At 36.0% G+C, this 16,299-nt stretch overlaps 1 protein-coding gene across 1 annotated transcript; it reads left to right on the top strand.

Moving 5' to 3' along the window:
* Window positions 1-13,912: 13,912 nt before the first annotated feature.
* Window positions 13,913-15,734, top strand: LOC115951584. Its single transcript, XM_031068759.1, has 3 exons — window positions 13,913-14,617; window positions 14,730-14,948; window positions 15,156-15,734. The coding sequence occupies exons 1-3, from the start codon at window positions 13,913-13,915 to the stop codon at window positions 15,732-15,734; spliced, it is 1,503 nt and encodes a 500-aa protein (XP_030924619.1).
* The last annotated feature ends 565 nt before the right edge of the window (window positions 15,735-16,299 follow it).

The raw sequence follows: 16,299 nt of genomic DNA, 5'->3' as shown, positions 1-16,299 counted from the left end.
CCAATTAGGTTTACTCTGATCCAATTTGATCCAATTAGGTCTACTTCAATCCAATTCGGTCCACTCAGTCAATTTCAGTTTCCCTTCAATCCATTTTAGACTAATTGGGTTTTAAATTGATTCTGTTGTGGGTTTTTCTTTTCAAGTTTAGCTCAAAAATTCTTTTTTTTTTCTTAAATTTTGGGTTGAAAAGTACGAAATTTTATTATATTTGAGCTAAACTCTTTGGGTTTGAGTTAAAAAAAAAAACTAAAAAAAAAAAAAAAAACTAAAATAGACATTAAAAATTAGAAATATGAGCCCATTGCAACAAAAATGATAAATATTCAAAAGTCTTATTCAATCCAATTCGGTCCATTCAGTTCACATTGGCCCTATTCGGTCCACATTAGTCCTATTTTGTCCACTTCGGTCTTATTGGTCCATTCTATCTATTTTGGTTCAATTTGGTCCTATTCAGTCCATTCTGTACACTTTGATCCACTTAGTCCTACTCAGGTCATTTGGTCCACTTTGGTCCATTTTGTCCACTTTGGTTCTATTTGGTCCATTCAGTCCACTTTGGTCCTATTCAGTCCAAATTAGTCCTATTAGGTCCACTTTGGTTCTATTCAGTCCACTTTGGTCCTATTCTGTCCAATTTGGTTTCGTTCGGTCCATTCTGTCCACTTCAGTCCTATTCGGTCTATTCGTTCTTATTCAATCCACCATGTTGCTATTCGGTCCTATTCCGTCCATTTGGTCCACTTTATTCTATTTGGTCCAATTCAGTCCATTTGAATCACTTCGGTTCATTTTGGTCCATCTTGATCTATTTTTGTGTACTTACATAATGGGAATGGACATTTAAAATAACACTTATTATTACTATGCTTTTGTTGAGTCACATTAATGTGGCATTTCATTCCACTTCGGCACAACTAAAGTTAAGTGAAAGTCTTTTTAAACATAGAGGTTATGAATATACAAACTTTGGGGTAGTCATTTATTTTTTTTAATGTCATTACTTTTAAATGAATTGCATAAGGTTGATTATACATTTAAATAAAATAAATAAATATATACATATACGTATACGTATGTATGTACATATAATTTTTATTTAAATAAATTATCCAAATTATTCATTCTTTTAAAAAAGATTATCATGATAATAAAAACTCATATCAAAATTATACTGAATATGTATAATTTATTCTCTAAATTTATTCTATAGAGAGAGAGAGATAGACTACTTGTGATGGGGAACTAAAAAATATAACACCAAAACATATGAACCCAAAATAGAATTTTAAAGATCACAATGATTCATCAATATAAAGTAGAGTTGCAAGAAAGAATAAAAAATCAAGAGAAAGATAATAACCACTTTTTCAAGAGAGAATGAAAAGATATTTATATAAATCTGAGAAGAAAAAAGTTTTTTTAAAAAAAGTAATAAACACCAAATTATTCAAGTCATGTTATGTAATAAAATAACATTATATTCTTATATACTATCTTTATAATGCAATATGATAATATCTATGAAATCAAAGAGAATAAAAAAGATAACAACTTAAGAACACGAAACTTAAACACATCAACCCAAAGTAGAGTTCCAAATAATACAAAAATTCATCAACCTAAGTAATGTTGGTCATCAATCTATAATAGGTCACAATATGTCCCAACTTGCTTAGCTCATTATTCAATCCAATGTGGAGATCAATTTGAAGGAGATAGTTGTGAGTAGTACATGAATATTTTTATGTCATGTCAAATAATATTGACCCAAAAAATTAACTTTGATTAACTACAACTATTTTAGGAAGCATGGGTGCGACTCCAAGGGTGCCGCACCTGCACGCAACACGCATGGACGTGCTGAGTGACCGTTGACGCAGTTGCACGCGCATCCATGGTGTTGAGGTACAAATTGTCAGGCCCTAATCTCATTAGCCCACTCACTAAAATTCACATACAAGCCCATAAACTATTTTGGGCCCACACAAATATTTCCTAAATACTTCCCACATATTACCCAAATATTTCCCCATATTATTACCCAACTTGGGCCAGAAAATTATACCATCTCTACAAAAAGCCCAAACTTATTTGCCTTGTGGGCAAAATCCAAAAAGCCCAACAAAACTCTCTTTACAAAGCTCGTTACTACACGACACCTCTAAAGCTCGTTGCTACACGGCACCTCTAAAGCCTATTGCTACACGACACCCTAAACTCCTTTGCTACACGGCACTCTTACAAAGCCCGTTACTACACGGCACTCTTACTAAGTCCGTCGCTACACAGCAATATTTTTACAAAATCTGAAACTATTTACAAAAACCCAAAAATTATTTTGTCACCTCTTTACAAAAGCCCAAATACTATTTTGGCACACATTTATAAAAGCCTAATAATATTTTGGCACCTATTTACAAAAGCCCAAATACTATTTTGGCACCTATTTACAAAAGCTCAATAATATTTTGGCAACTACTTACCAAAAGCCAAAATACTATTTTGACAACTATTAACAAAAGCCCAATATTATTTTGGCAACTACTTACAAAAGCCCAATATTATCTTGGCAATATTTACAAAAGCCCAATATTATTTTGGCAACTACTTACAAAAACCCAATATTATCTTAGCATCTATTTACAAAAGCCCAATATTATTTTGGCATCTTATCAAAAAACCCAAAACTATTGGGCAAACAATTATTCTACTAAAGCCCAAATATTATTTGACAAAAATAATTACATTATGCTCAAAGCCCAAAACTATTCTTTGGCAAAAAAAATATTTTCATATGATATTGTGAGAGACCGCATTAATTGGGGTGCTCTCAAAAAAGAGATTTGGGTGCTTTTAAGGGCACCTCTCTTTTTGGGTAAGCAGTATGGAGTCGCCACTTATTTTTTCTACAAAAAAAATAAGAAAAAATAAATACAAATTACATGATCAAAAGCCTAATAATATTTTGGCACCTATTTACAAAAGCCCAAATACTATTTTGGCACCTATTTACAAAAGCTCAATAATATTTTGGCAACTACTTACCAAAAGCCCAAATACTATTTTGACAACTATTAACAAAAGCCCAATATTTTTTTGGCAACTACTTACAAAAGCCCAATATTATCTTGGCAATATTTACAAAAGCCCAATATTATTTTGGCAACTACTTACAAAAACCCAATATTATCTTGGCAACTATTTACAAAAGCCCAATATTATTTTGGCATCTTATCAAAAAACCCAAAACTATTGGGCAAAAAATTATTCTACTAAAGCCCAAATATTATTTGACAAAAATAATTGCATTATGCTCAAAGCCCAAAACTATTCTTTGGCAAAAACATATTTTCATATGATATTGTGAGAGACCACATTAATTGGGGTGCTCTCAAAAAAGAGATTTGGGTGCTTTTAAGGGCACCTCTCTTTCTGGGTAAGCGGTATGGAGTCGCCACTTATTTTTTCTACAAAAAAATAAGAAAAAATAAATACAAATTACATGATCAAAATACTTCATTGACATTGATTGAATAAAGAAAAGTACAACTTAGGTAAATTAATCTTACAAGGCTTTGGGTCCTAGTTACAATCTATGCAAAAGAATAAAAAACTTTGGTCCTAGTTTCAATCTACCAAAATTAAAGATAAAGCACTAATCTATCCATCCAAAAATCCTAAGCTCGGGGGCTAGGTTACGAAATGAGAAGGTGTTAAGTACCCATTCTGCCTAGAGAGAGTCTGGTCTTCTAAACTAATGACCGATATACTCTTTTTGCATGATGTTGAATGATATGTTGAACACACATGATAGACTCTTACAAAAATTAATTTAAGTAAATTTTCCTTATGAATGATGTCCACTTCTTGAAGAAAATTCAAATCTATCTTGGAAATTAAAAATAAATAAATAAATAAGACTTGGTTTATAAAAAAATCAGATCTGTTTTTATGTAAAAGAAATAATGAGATTTTTTTTATAAAAAAAGTATCATATCCGTTTTGTGTAAAGTTAAAAAAAGGTGATTTTGTCAAGAAAAATCAGATCCTTTTTTTATGTAAAAAAAAAAAAAAAAAAAATTAAAAAGGACTTTTTGAAAGAGGATTCACATTCATGATACAAATTCATTATGCATGCATCACAACATATAAAAATTCAACCTAACTTTCAATCCTTTCTTTCAAATTTCAAAATCTGCAATTTTGTAACAAAGAAAACTTTAAAAAAAAAAAAAAGATTTGTATTTAATGAAAATATAGATCAGTTTTGTGTTTTTTTTTTTTTTTAAATTAGATCTGTATTTAATGAAAATATAGATCAGTTTTGAATTTAGAAAAATTAAATATAAAAAATACAAATCAGTTTTGAATTAGAAAAAATCATATCTGAAAATATAGATCAGTTTTTTGAATTAGAAAAAATCAGATCTAAAAATACAGATCAATTTTATGTTAAAAAATTAGATGTGAAAAATATAGATCAGTTTTAAGTTTTTAAAGAAATTTTTGATAGACATTAGCAAATTTTGAAATTTAAGAAAGAGAACCACAAGAAACAATCATCTAAGAACATGTTAAAGAAAAATTCAAGCAGAACATGGTAATTATATATTAAGAACAAGAAATAATAAAACATGTTGAACATATTCATGCATCGTCAACAAAAATTAATGGAGAAGAAAAGAAAAAAAAATAGAATACCTCTTGCATGAGTGTGCTCTTCTAGTGAAAGAATATTTTAGGATTCAAAGAAATTTATTGAACTCTTTGAAGCCTAAAATCCTTTACTTACAAAAAAGAAGTTCCTAAGGCAAGAGCTTCCAGAACATCTTTAACGTAAGGTGATTTGAAAAATCAGAAGAAAAGAGCCAGAAATAGGGAGGTCAAAAAGTATGCTGAATTTTGAGAGACATCCCCTATTTATAGAGATTGGAATGCTTCAAAAAATTAGCTGAATGATCAGATACGAATTGGGATGCGTCCTTATCTCTAAAAAATCAAAAATGGTAAGGTTTATCTCAATCCAAGAGTCCTTAGGCCAAGCCAACGATTTAGGCCAATTGGCACTTTTCATGTGCCAATTGGCACTCCAAGAGTGCTAAATGGCCCTCCAAGAGTGCTAAATGGCCCTCTTGGGTACCGAACCAATGTTTGAATTTTGGTCCAATTTGGACTCCTTTTTTGAGAATTTTTAAGCCAAGAATTGCACTTAGACGCATTTTTAATCTGTATTCTAAAAATTAATCCCCTTTTTTGGATATTCAAGTTTCTAAAGTGATAATTATCTTGTAGATAAACACTCCAAAAAAGTCTTGACCATCCACAATTTCTTTGTTATCTGATTATCCACTTTATTCCCATGCAAGCAAGTCTATTTTTAACACTAACTAACAACCAATTACAAAATTATTTAATTAATTTTAATTGTCTAATTAGTCAGAATTAATTTAAATTAATCATGCATGGTTGGTTTCACCCAAACAAAATGCATGCAGATCATGCAAACTTAGTCATGTGATATCTTTCAATCTAACAATCCGATTTGAAAGTCTGACATACAATCGCGACCGTTAGAATCTTAAGATCATTTTTATGATATGCAATGAATGAATTAATGCATATAATGCAACTCTAAATTTTGGGTATATGAAGGGTCATTCTAGCCATTTTCCTTGATTGAATTATGGGTGCAAAATCGAGTGTCTACATATATATTACTCATCTTTTAAAACTACTTCTTCTACAAAATTTATGAGAACTATACTCACATTTTCCATAAGAAACTCTAACTATGAAAGCCCATGTATATTACCCATGGCAAAACTATTCATTTTGTAAGGATGAACAAGCCCAAAAAAGCCCAACAGCAAGGCCCAGCTGAGACAGCCTGGCCCATGTGCTAATCCCAGCAACCAAGGTTCACTTGAGTAACTAAAGTGATTAGACTAGGCACTAATCAAGTTTCAGCACAACTAAGCTGACAACTAGGGCCCAATGCCATCATTTTCAACTTGTCAAATCAAATCAAAAAAGGACACATGTCTAGCTGAGCTTACATGTCACGCCCCAAACCCCAAAGGGTCCAAAGCATGAGAAAGACGTCTCAAAGTACCTGTAGACTTTTCCTTTTTGACAATCCAATCCACATAAATCATATCAAGTACCAATATCAAGAATTATCATAATAATTCCATTTAATATACTCTCAAAATAAGTCAGAGCCCTAAGCAATAATTACAAGGACCATTGGCCACAAAAGAATAGAGGTCTGAATAAATAATTACGTAACATTAGCTTGTCCTATCAGTGGGAGTAAAGTCACAACCACTATAATATACAAAAGAATGAGTCAAGCCTATTCTAAGATGTACATCATCTAATATCTCAATTACAAAAGTTCAACCTCCATCAGTAGTTAGTCTAACTATTGTTAGCCACCAAAAAGTCATTCAAAAGATTGTTACCTACTTTGAAAATTTTATAAAAAAATGGAATGAGATAGAGCCCAGTAAGTAGCATAATTAATGGGAGTGGGGAAAATGCAAGTTCCATTTTCAATAATAGTAATATGATATGAAAAGAATGATTGAATAATGAAACACAAAATTTCTCAAAGTAAATACCTTGAAACTATATATCATAATCTGTGAGCACTAACAATATAGTTTCTAAAGCCGTAAAATTTAACAGACAGTAATTTATCACAAAGATACCACACTACCACATAAATCGATTAGGGTATCCACCCATTCATAATTGGCATGATATTGTCCTCTCTAGTGTGCAAACTCTTGGCCCCATGGACAGTAGCCTCACTCATACCTTCAAGGTTTTTCTCTCCCCCCATGGGCAGCAGAGAGAGCGCGTCAAATAGGATCTCTTTTGCATGTGGTCTTTTGGCCCCATGGATAGCAGCCTCACCCACACACAATCAAGGAACCTCTTCCCCCCATAGGCAGCAAGAAAGAACGCGTCATCCAAAGTGAAAGGGCACTGGCCTAGATTTGATTCCATTGTCACAAAGACTACGGAAATCAAATCGAGTGATCACTAGGAAATCACACATGGCATGGTGTTAAAACCATATAAAGCTCACAGGTTACATTACTTTGAAACACATAGTTTATGTTCAGGTAATTTCAGAAAAACCTTAAATAATCTAACCTCTACAAAGTTTGTAAGGTTTTCAACTTCATTCTTGTCAAGAGATTTTCTATCAATTTCCCACATAACAAGACAAGCATCTTTAAATTTTCTAATATACCATAAAATCCAAGATTTCCCTATCAAAAATTAAATAAAAGGTGCTCATTTTTCCATATCAACCATTCATGCATTTCCCCAAATGCAATACCAAATATGATGCATTTTCATATATATGATCATATATATATTAAGGTTACAACACAATAGTTTTTAGGAAAATATAGTTTACATAGGTAGTTTCCAAAAGTGTCTAACCCAAAAACAACATTTATGCAACACGGTTATTTTTCAAAAATCCCATTAAAAAGCTACTTACCTCGCAACCGCAAAAGTCTAATTCTCTAAGCTCCAAGGAGATTAGCTAGAACCTAAACAATATCAAGTAAACCTATCACAGTAAGCATAGAGCTTAAAATTGTATCTAGCTACAATTTAGGAATTACCAAATGAGCATTTAATTAGGCAGGCCTAGTATTTAACCTCATCAATACTAATATATTCCACTTCCAAAGTTTCTCAACAAATTGCTTCACAAGGCATAAACACCAATTTATAAAGTTAACCCATTTAATATCATCTCCAACATCATGACTAGCTTCCATAAAATTTACACTACATCATTAAGAGACCCATGAAAGCAAAATCAAAATATCCTCCAAGACAAGAAATTTAGAACTTCAACTAACTCCAAATAAACCTAATTGCAATGGAAAAATTAGATTTACCAACCATCACATGTTATAACTTAAAACCTCTAAATTTACCACCATACATAAATCTTAAGTAGTCATCATTAGCACAAACCATAAACCCACTCATCAAATAATTCCACCCATGCAAAAGTCATATATAAAAACACATAAATATCACTTCCAATGCTCATAAATTACATGGGTATCATTATTAAAGCTTAGATAAAAATATAACCTCAAGCAAAATATTAAACCCACCAAAAAGAATAGAAAATTTTACCTCAAATAAAGGTATGATGATGCTTAGGGATTCTTAAGGATTTTTCCTGTGGTCTTGCCGAAAAAATGATGGTGAAAATGGTGGTGGTGGTGGTGTGGAAGTGCCGGTGAGAGAGGATATGAGAAGAGAGGAGTGTGTTCAAGTGAAAAGAAATGAGTGGTGGGTAGTGGGGTTAGGTGGAGCATGTGGGAACCCAAAAAAAATTTGATCTTTACTTTTCTTTTTCTTTTTTTGGGGGGTCTAACTAGGATGTTACATTACACCCTTCCTTGCCAAGCTGATTTCCATGATTACTGATGTGACATAAAGCGTGATGACAAGACACAAGGCTGCGAAGCTGCAACCAACCATTCTTTCCCTCTTCTCCGACATAATTGGTCAAGGAAGAAAGAGCAGCCATGAATAGACCATGGAAGCTTCTGGAATTACTTGTAAATAGCTCATTACCATGCCAAAAACGTATACTTTTTGGTTCATGAACCAAGCACATGAACCCAAATGAGAAAACTTAAGGAACTGTGGTTTGGAGAGCACCAACGAGATCTCTAGTAAAGTTTCCAGTGGAGGGCTCCAAGATTGACACCTGGCTTGGGGTGACACAATATACCCTGAGAAGCTCTAATACTAGCAGCAGACAACCAAGAACATTAGCCTAAAACATGCTCTAATCTCATTGGCTGAGGACAATCAGCATTTAATGCTAAGTCGAACTCTAGCTTCTATTACCCAAAACATCAAGAACATTCTAAAGCTGAACTTAACACTCTTAGCCAAATCCTAGGAACGATTTTCTAAGGATTTTCTGAAGATTGAGACTGATTTTGGCAGAGATTATTTGCTAAAAACCCCCTTAAAATCAACTATAAATAGAGCTCTCTTCAACACACTCCAATAAAGAAGAACTCTTTAATAAACTTCTCTAATTTTCTCTCCCTAATTTTCTTTAAGCTCTTAATAAGGTTCTGAGCTTCTGAGTTCTTAGTTTCAAACCTAGAAACTAACCTCTTTAACCCCCTAGATCACAAATAAGCCTCACAACTCTACTTATAAACTCTTGTCCATTCCTAGTAAAAAGTCCCAGTAGCTCTACTAAACTCTCTCTCTCTCTCTCTCTCACACACACACACACAACTCATTATACCAAAATGATCCTCGCTACTCACTACATATACTATATCTATGAGCATACTCTAACATAATAATGATCTTGCTGCGCTAGCTGGAATCTCTCTCTCCCTTCATCTCACACTAAACTTTCTCCATTTCTTGTTATAATATAACCCATAGTGTGTTTATTCATTTACTATTGAAGGTTATAATGTAATTATTACTATAGAGTTTTTCCTTCGTGTTCTTATATTAGAGGACTTCTTCTCACTAGAACCTATGGATGATGATTTTAGAGATGTTGACACTTTCCTTAATCTGTGAAATAGATAACGGCTAGAGGTTTATTCTGTTCTGTCTCATTTTACTACTGGAATATTTTACCGCTGGAATATTTTACTGTTAGGCTATTTCTTTATTGCAGTATGCTTTTTTGTTTTGCTGACATGTTTGCTATAGGTAATGTTTTCGGGCCATCCCATAATCCTTGTTAGTTCCAACCTAGGCCCAAGGCATAAAATAAGGCAAATTCTCCAAATCTTCCCCAATAGCCTTTGGGTCGTGCTTCTAGCCTATCATCAAGTTTCGGTTTAGGCTCATAACCCAACATAAATCTCATTTGTCGAAAGGAAGACTTTTCTGCCCCCCGACATTTTGGCAACTCCAATAGGGAGCCTATTGAAGTCAAGAATTCACCATGCCTCCTAGGTTGCGAAATAGCTGGCAAGAAGGGACTCAAAACAACAACCCTCCAACAGCACAAAGCTGTTGCAACCCAACTACACAAGATGAACAAGCTGACCAATATGAAATTAATCAAGAGAATTCTGACCATCGATTCTCTTTTCTCTTGGAGATGCTACAAGGAATGCAACAAACCCAGTTTAAACTTGCTGAATCTATGAGAGTCATGAGAGAGACTCAAGAACCAGTACCCCAGCCATTACTTTGAGGTCTAGATCCCAGAACACAATAAGAGAAAGGATTAGCCACTGGAAATCCTCAATCTGGTGAGCAAAATGCCTTTCCTCCTTAGTTTGTTACATTATCTAACCTCACTGCTTTGCTAGAAAGGGAAAGAATTAGCCAGCTAAGGGAACCAAGGCACTTTGTTTAAAGGCTACCATACCTATATGAGTTACTAAGCAAGCCATACCCGAAAAAGTATGATAATCCCACCTTCACTCTTTATGATGGTTGGAAAAGGAATGCACTTGAGCATGTTAACAAGTTTCTTGATTCTATGGGTCCTTTTGCTGGAAATGGAGATCTTTGTCTAAAGGAGTTCTTAAAATCCCTTACAAATATTTCCATGGGGAGGAAAAAGTTACTATCCTCACACTTCACAACATCAAGCAAAGGTCCTCCAAAGGACTCCTTAACTTCATCTGATGATTTAGAGATGATGCTCTTGATTGTTATAGGCAGTAAAAAGAATAAGAGCTTGTTGAAATTTGCATTGACAAAATGTCTCATAAGTACCAGGCACATTTGGAGAATCTTGACATTGTTCAGTTTGTCTAGCTACTCCAGAAAGCTCATAAGACAGCAGTATTAGTCAAACCCTCCACTGCTAAAAAACCCAAGTCAGAAAAGAAGAGTGTTCCTCAAGCTCTCACGGTCTCTAACAGTGAACCAATGGTTGGAGTGAAGCGAAAAATAGAAGAGGAAGAACCAGAGGAGTGCCTTCCCATACCATGCACCGATGAAGAAATGAATGTTGTCATTGACAAGTGGATGGCTGACGGAGTGCTTATGCCTTTCAAGCCTAATTAAGAGCCTACTCCGGAGGACATGCAAAAGCCTTTTTATTGTTGGTATCCTTGATATATGAGTCATGGAACTAGAGATTGTAGAGCAATCCAAAGAATGTTTCACTAGAAGATTTCAGATGGCACCTTAAACCTCACACGTAAGCAGAAGGTCCAGCGGAACCTACTACCTCAACATCACAGAGAGAAAGCCACAGCAGTTGTACTCTTTCATATGGGGGTGATGAGGATGAAATGGCTAGTAGTACAAGTATGCCTCTAGCAACTATCTTCGCTCTTCAAAGGAGCCCTCTTTAAAGGAGCCCTACCTTTCGGACTTTGTTCAACTAATTGGGGCTCAAAAAGGAGTCAAGGAGACCAGTGACCGAAGCTCTTGTATCCATTGCTACCAACTCCAGAATACACTACCTCACAGCTGAAGCTTATGCCAGTCGAGCTTTCCTAGAGACTACCAATGTCATTACCTTCATCGACAAGGATATGGAGGTACAACACCCTGATCATAGTAGATCATTATATGTTGCTACTCAAATCAATGATGTTCACATAAGAAGGGCACTAGTCGACACTAATGCATCACTTAATCTTGTTCCAACCAGCACACTCAAAGCAGCTGTAATCCCACTCAGCAAAATCGCTGGGGCTCCTATTGAAGTTTCTGGCTTCATTAGAATTCATGAGTACATTATTAGAAGCATGCAACTAGTCCTCAAAGTGGGGCCCATTGTTGCTCTCACCAAATTTCACGTGATCGACTCACGTGTCTCTTACCATGCTCTACTTGGGAGGCCATGGCTCCACAGACATAAGCTTGTGCCATCCACTTACCACCAATGTGTCAAAGGAAGACTTAATGGTAAGCCTATATGCATCCCTGCTAATCCTACTCCATTTGATTTATCTGAGGCACATTACTTTAAGGCTAATTTCTATGATAAGCTCACCCTAAGTGGGGAAGATTCTACTTCAAGGCCTATTGAGATCCCATTACCTAGCTAGTAAGATATTGAGAATGATCTAGAAATAGACATGAGATCTCTCTTTGATCAAAAGAGAAAGAAAAGAGAACACAGGGAAACCTCCAACAACGTCTCACAGCCACGATGTGTGTAAGTCCAGCTGCTAGATGGACGTTTAGGGTATCATGTATGAAAGTACACAGGGTCTAGTTGTCTCAAACAAAAATGTCTCAAATTGAATGAAGCAAGCACTACACCAACATGTTGCTATAATAAAGAAACAGAACCCCAGCGATAGAAGAGAATCTACCCAGCAGTCAGAATCATTTGAAGAGCCTCTAGCAGTGACCAATTTTTCACCTGATGTGGAGCTAGAAACCATTAATCTCAGTGATGATCCAGTGTCCAGCGACCAATTTCAGTTAATGTAACTTTGCCACCATTGGAAAAAGCTCAACTCATTTCATTATTAAAGGAGTACATTGATTTCTTCGCTTAGGAGTACCATGAGATGCCCGGTTTGGATCCCAACCTAGTAGCACATGCTCTTAATGTGGAACCAAGGGCAAAGCCAGTAGTACAGCCCATGCGGACCTTCCATCTTGATGTTGAACCTCAAATCATTCAAGAAGTCTAGAAACTCCTCACAACTGGGTTCATCAAGCCCATCATGCATCCTAAGTGGCTTTCCAACATCGTACCGGTCAAGAAAAGAAAGGACAAATACGATGTTGTGTCGACTTCTGGAATCTTAATAAAGCATGCCCCAAAGATGAATTTCCACTTCCAAACATGGATATGCTCATTGATTCAGCTGCTGGACAAGCAATGTTTTCATTCATGGATGGTTTCAACAGATACAACTAGATCAAAATGTCATCCAAAGATACAGCCAAAACAGCCTTCAGAACTCTTATTTGCAACTTTAACTACACCGTCATGCCCTTCAATCTCAAAAATGCTAGAGCCACCTATCTAAGGGCTATGACTGCAATCTTTCATGATATGATGCACAAGGAAATTGAAGACTATGTGGAAGACATTGTTGTAAAGTCAAAGACAAGAGAAGATCATCTTGCTATCTTAAGAAAAGACTTTGAAAGGTGTCGGCTCTACAAGCTTCACATGAATCCACTCAAATATGCCTTTGGAGTTACGGCTAGAAAATTTCTGGGATTTCTTGTTCACCAAAGAGGCATAGATGTTGGTCCTAGCAAAGTGCAAGCCATTGCTACTATGAAGCCACCTATTACACTCATGCAGCTCAAAAGTTTTCTTGGTAGACTCTCATACATCCAGCAGTTCATTCCAGGTCTCGCTACCCTCACAGCTATCTTTACACCACTACTGAAAAATGGAAAACCCTTTCGCTGGACTTCCAAATGCCAGCAAACATTCTTCCAGCTGCAGCAACTTATGACTAGACTGCCAACTGTATGTGCACCCATACTAGGAAAACCACTCAAGCTGCATTTGGTTACCAATGAAGAAGCAATTAGGGCACTCATAGCCCAAGATGATCAAGAAAGGATTGAGCGACCAGCTTACTATATTAGTAGAAAGCTAAAGGATGCTGAAACCTGCTACCCCAGGGCTGAAAGGGCTTGTGTTGCTCTAATATATGCTGCCCAGCAATTGTGTCACTATCTACAAGCTCACATACTATAGCTCTTAACAAAATCTCATTCGATCCACTCACTCTTGAGGCGCCCAATTCTTTTCAGAAGGCTAGCACAATGGCTTTTACAATTATCTGAATTTGAGATCATCGCAATCACCCCAACAGCTATAAGAGGTCAAGCCATTGCTGATTTGCTGTCAAACTTTCCTAAAGAAGACAGCTAGAACATTACTGATGATGTACTTGGTAAGCTGCCAGAAATTGCAGTAATGGAAATAGTTGGAGCTATTTGGACTTTACGTTTTGATGGATCCTTTACCACTTCTGAAGGAGGAGCTAGAATAGTCCTATTCAAGAATATCGGAGAATCAGTGGCTATGTCATTCAAGCTTGATTTTCCATGCACCAACAATATGGTTGAATATAAAGCGTACCTCATGGGCCTAGCGGTGGCTCGTGAAATGGGTATTAAACATCTTCAACTAATTGGAGAATCAACTCTGGTTGTTTGCCAAGCTAAAGGAGATTTTGCACTCAAGGAACCATCTTTAGCTCCATATAGAGCTATGGCTCAAAGGTTGGAGGACTCTTTTGAAGAGTTCAATATTGAACACTCTCTAAGGTTTGACAATCGCTTCATCGATGCTTTAGCTACCTTGGGATCAAAAGTCAGTTTTGAGGGTGCAACAACAGATGTCACTATTGTAAAAAGGCCCATTCCAGTCATACAAATGCTGAAAAAAGAGTTCTTTGATCAACTGTTGGAACAAACAGATTGGCAATCATCCCTTAAAGAAGCATTGTTATCACTTGATGAGAAAGATCATTTGAAGGTGCTTAAAGATTACACTCTAATGGCAGGAGAGCTATACAAAAATCATCCTGGAGGAGTTCTAGCTAGATGCTTAAGCCCTGATGAGTCCACTAAGCAATTAAAAGAAGTTCATGAAAAATATTGTGGCTCTAGCTGTTCTGTCAGTCTTTACAAACGCCTTCTAGCAGTCAGGATATTACTGGCCAAAAATGAGAAAATAAGCTGCCACTATCAAAGAATAATTTACTAGTTGCCAATACACTTTTGATCAGATAGAATCATATGCAGTCTTTGCCATAGGTGATTGGCGTATACCCTTTCTTGAGTATCTCATAGATGGCATCCTGCCTGACAACCATGAGAAGGCCTACTGCTTGAGAAAATTGGCTACTCATTACTTTGTGGAAGGTGGTATTCTTTTTCGAAAAGGATTTAATGGGGAACCCTTGAGATGCCTAGGGACCCCCGAAGCACAATCAATCATGCAAGAGGTACATGCGAAAGAGTGTGGTGACCATCAAGGCAAAAAGCAATTTCTCTAGGAATTGCTCAATCTTGGGTATTTCTGGCCCACCATGAAATAAGATGCAACTGAATGTGTGACGACATGCCATACTTGCCAAGTACATGAGAATCTCATACACACTCACCCCACCAACCCCCAAAACATGATGACTCCTTGGCCATTCCATACTTAGGGGCTTGATCTAGTAGGCCCAATCAATCCCGCATCCAAAGGCCATATTTGGATACTAGTGGCTACCAAGTACTTTACAAAATGGGTTGAAGCCACTCCCCTAAAGAAGGCTATAGGCCTAGTTGTTGCAAATTTCATCCGAGAGCACATAATCTGCAAATTTGACATCCCTCATAAGATTGTTACTGATAATGGCACTCCTTTTGCCAACAAGGATGTTCGAAAGTTACTCGACCATCGTCACATCAAGCACCGCAAGTCCACTACCTATTATCCACAAGGCAATGGTCAAGCGGAAGCTACCAACCGAGTGCTATTAAGAATTCTTAGAAAAATGGTGCATGAATATGAGGGTGGCTGGATTGAACACCTGCTGGAAACCCTGTGGGCATACCAAAGCTCAAGAAAAATAGCCACCAGATTATTACCATTTTCTCTTGTATATGGTACCGAGGCTATATCTCTAGTTAAGCTATTGGTTCCCACCCCAAGGGTTGTTCATGGACAAGAAACAGACATGGATGCTGCCACTTGTGCAGAAATTAGAACTACAAACCTTGAAACCTTGAAGGAGACATGAAATCTTGCCTATAACAGTGCCCAGTGGTACTAGCAACAGATGACCAATGCTTACAACAAGGCCATGAAATCCAGGATTTTTGTCAAATGACAAATGGTTCTAAGGCAATGGATCATGTAAACAGGAATCTCTCAAAACCATCTAAGTTCACCCCAAGTTGGGAGGAGCCCTATCTCATAAGGGAAGCCAGTGACAACTGTTATTATCGTCTAGCTATAGCGGAAGGTGAAAGTCTCACAGAACCTATTAATGGCAAATGGCTTAAGTTGTACTATGCTTAACTCAACTTTCAAGTATGTACCAAGTAATTCTCCTTGTACAATCCTAAATTACTACTACGTGAATAAGAAATAAGCATTGCCTTTTGCCTCAAATATGAATTTCTTATGTTTACAAGCACTTTAATATTACTTTCCATAGATAATCATGCACATTCTGAACTATGAATAAAGTTACAGCTTTAACAGGTGGGTGTTTTGAACCTAAAATAGTCATGAGTACAATAAATATTTTTAAAACTATGTATATGATTTCCATAACTATATTTTAGCTTGAACATACTATT

The sequence above is a fragment of the Quercus lobata genome, chromosome 7, assembly GCF_001633185.2.
Source record: "Quercus lobata isolate SW786 chromosome 7, ValleyOak3.0 Primary Assembly, whole genome shotgun sequence".
NCBI classification, from domain to species: domain Eukaryota; kingdom Viridiplantae; phylum Streptophyta; class Magnoliopsida; order Fagales; family Fagaceae; genus Quercus; species Quercus lobata.
This window is presented reverse-complemented; position numbering and strand designations above follow the sequence as displayed.

Bases quoted from the DNA above. Each gene is read 5' to 3' on its own strand.
- LOC115951584 (XM_031068759.1), top strand. From the start codon at position 13,913: ATGGAAATAGTTGGAGCTATTTGGACTTTACGTTTTGATGGATCCTTT. The intron at 14,618-14,729 runs GTCAGTCTTTAC...ACTTTTGATCAG, and splicing joins ATTGTGGCTCTAGCTGTTCT to ATAGAATCATATGCAGTCTT. The intron at 14,949-15,155 runs GTACATGCGAAA...TTCCATACTTAG, and splicing joins CACAATCAATCATGCAAGAG to GGGCTTGATCTAGTAGGCCC.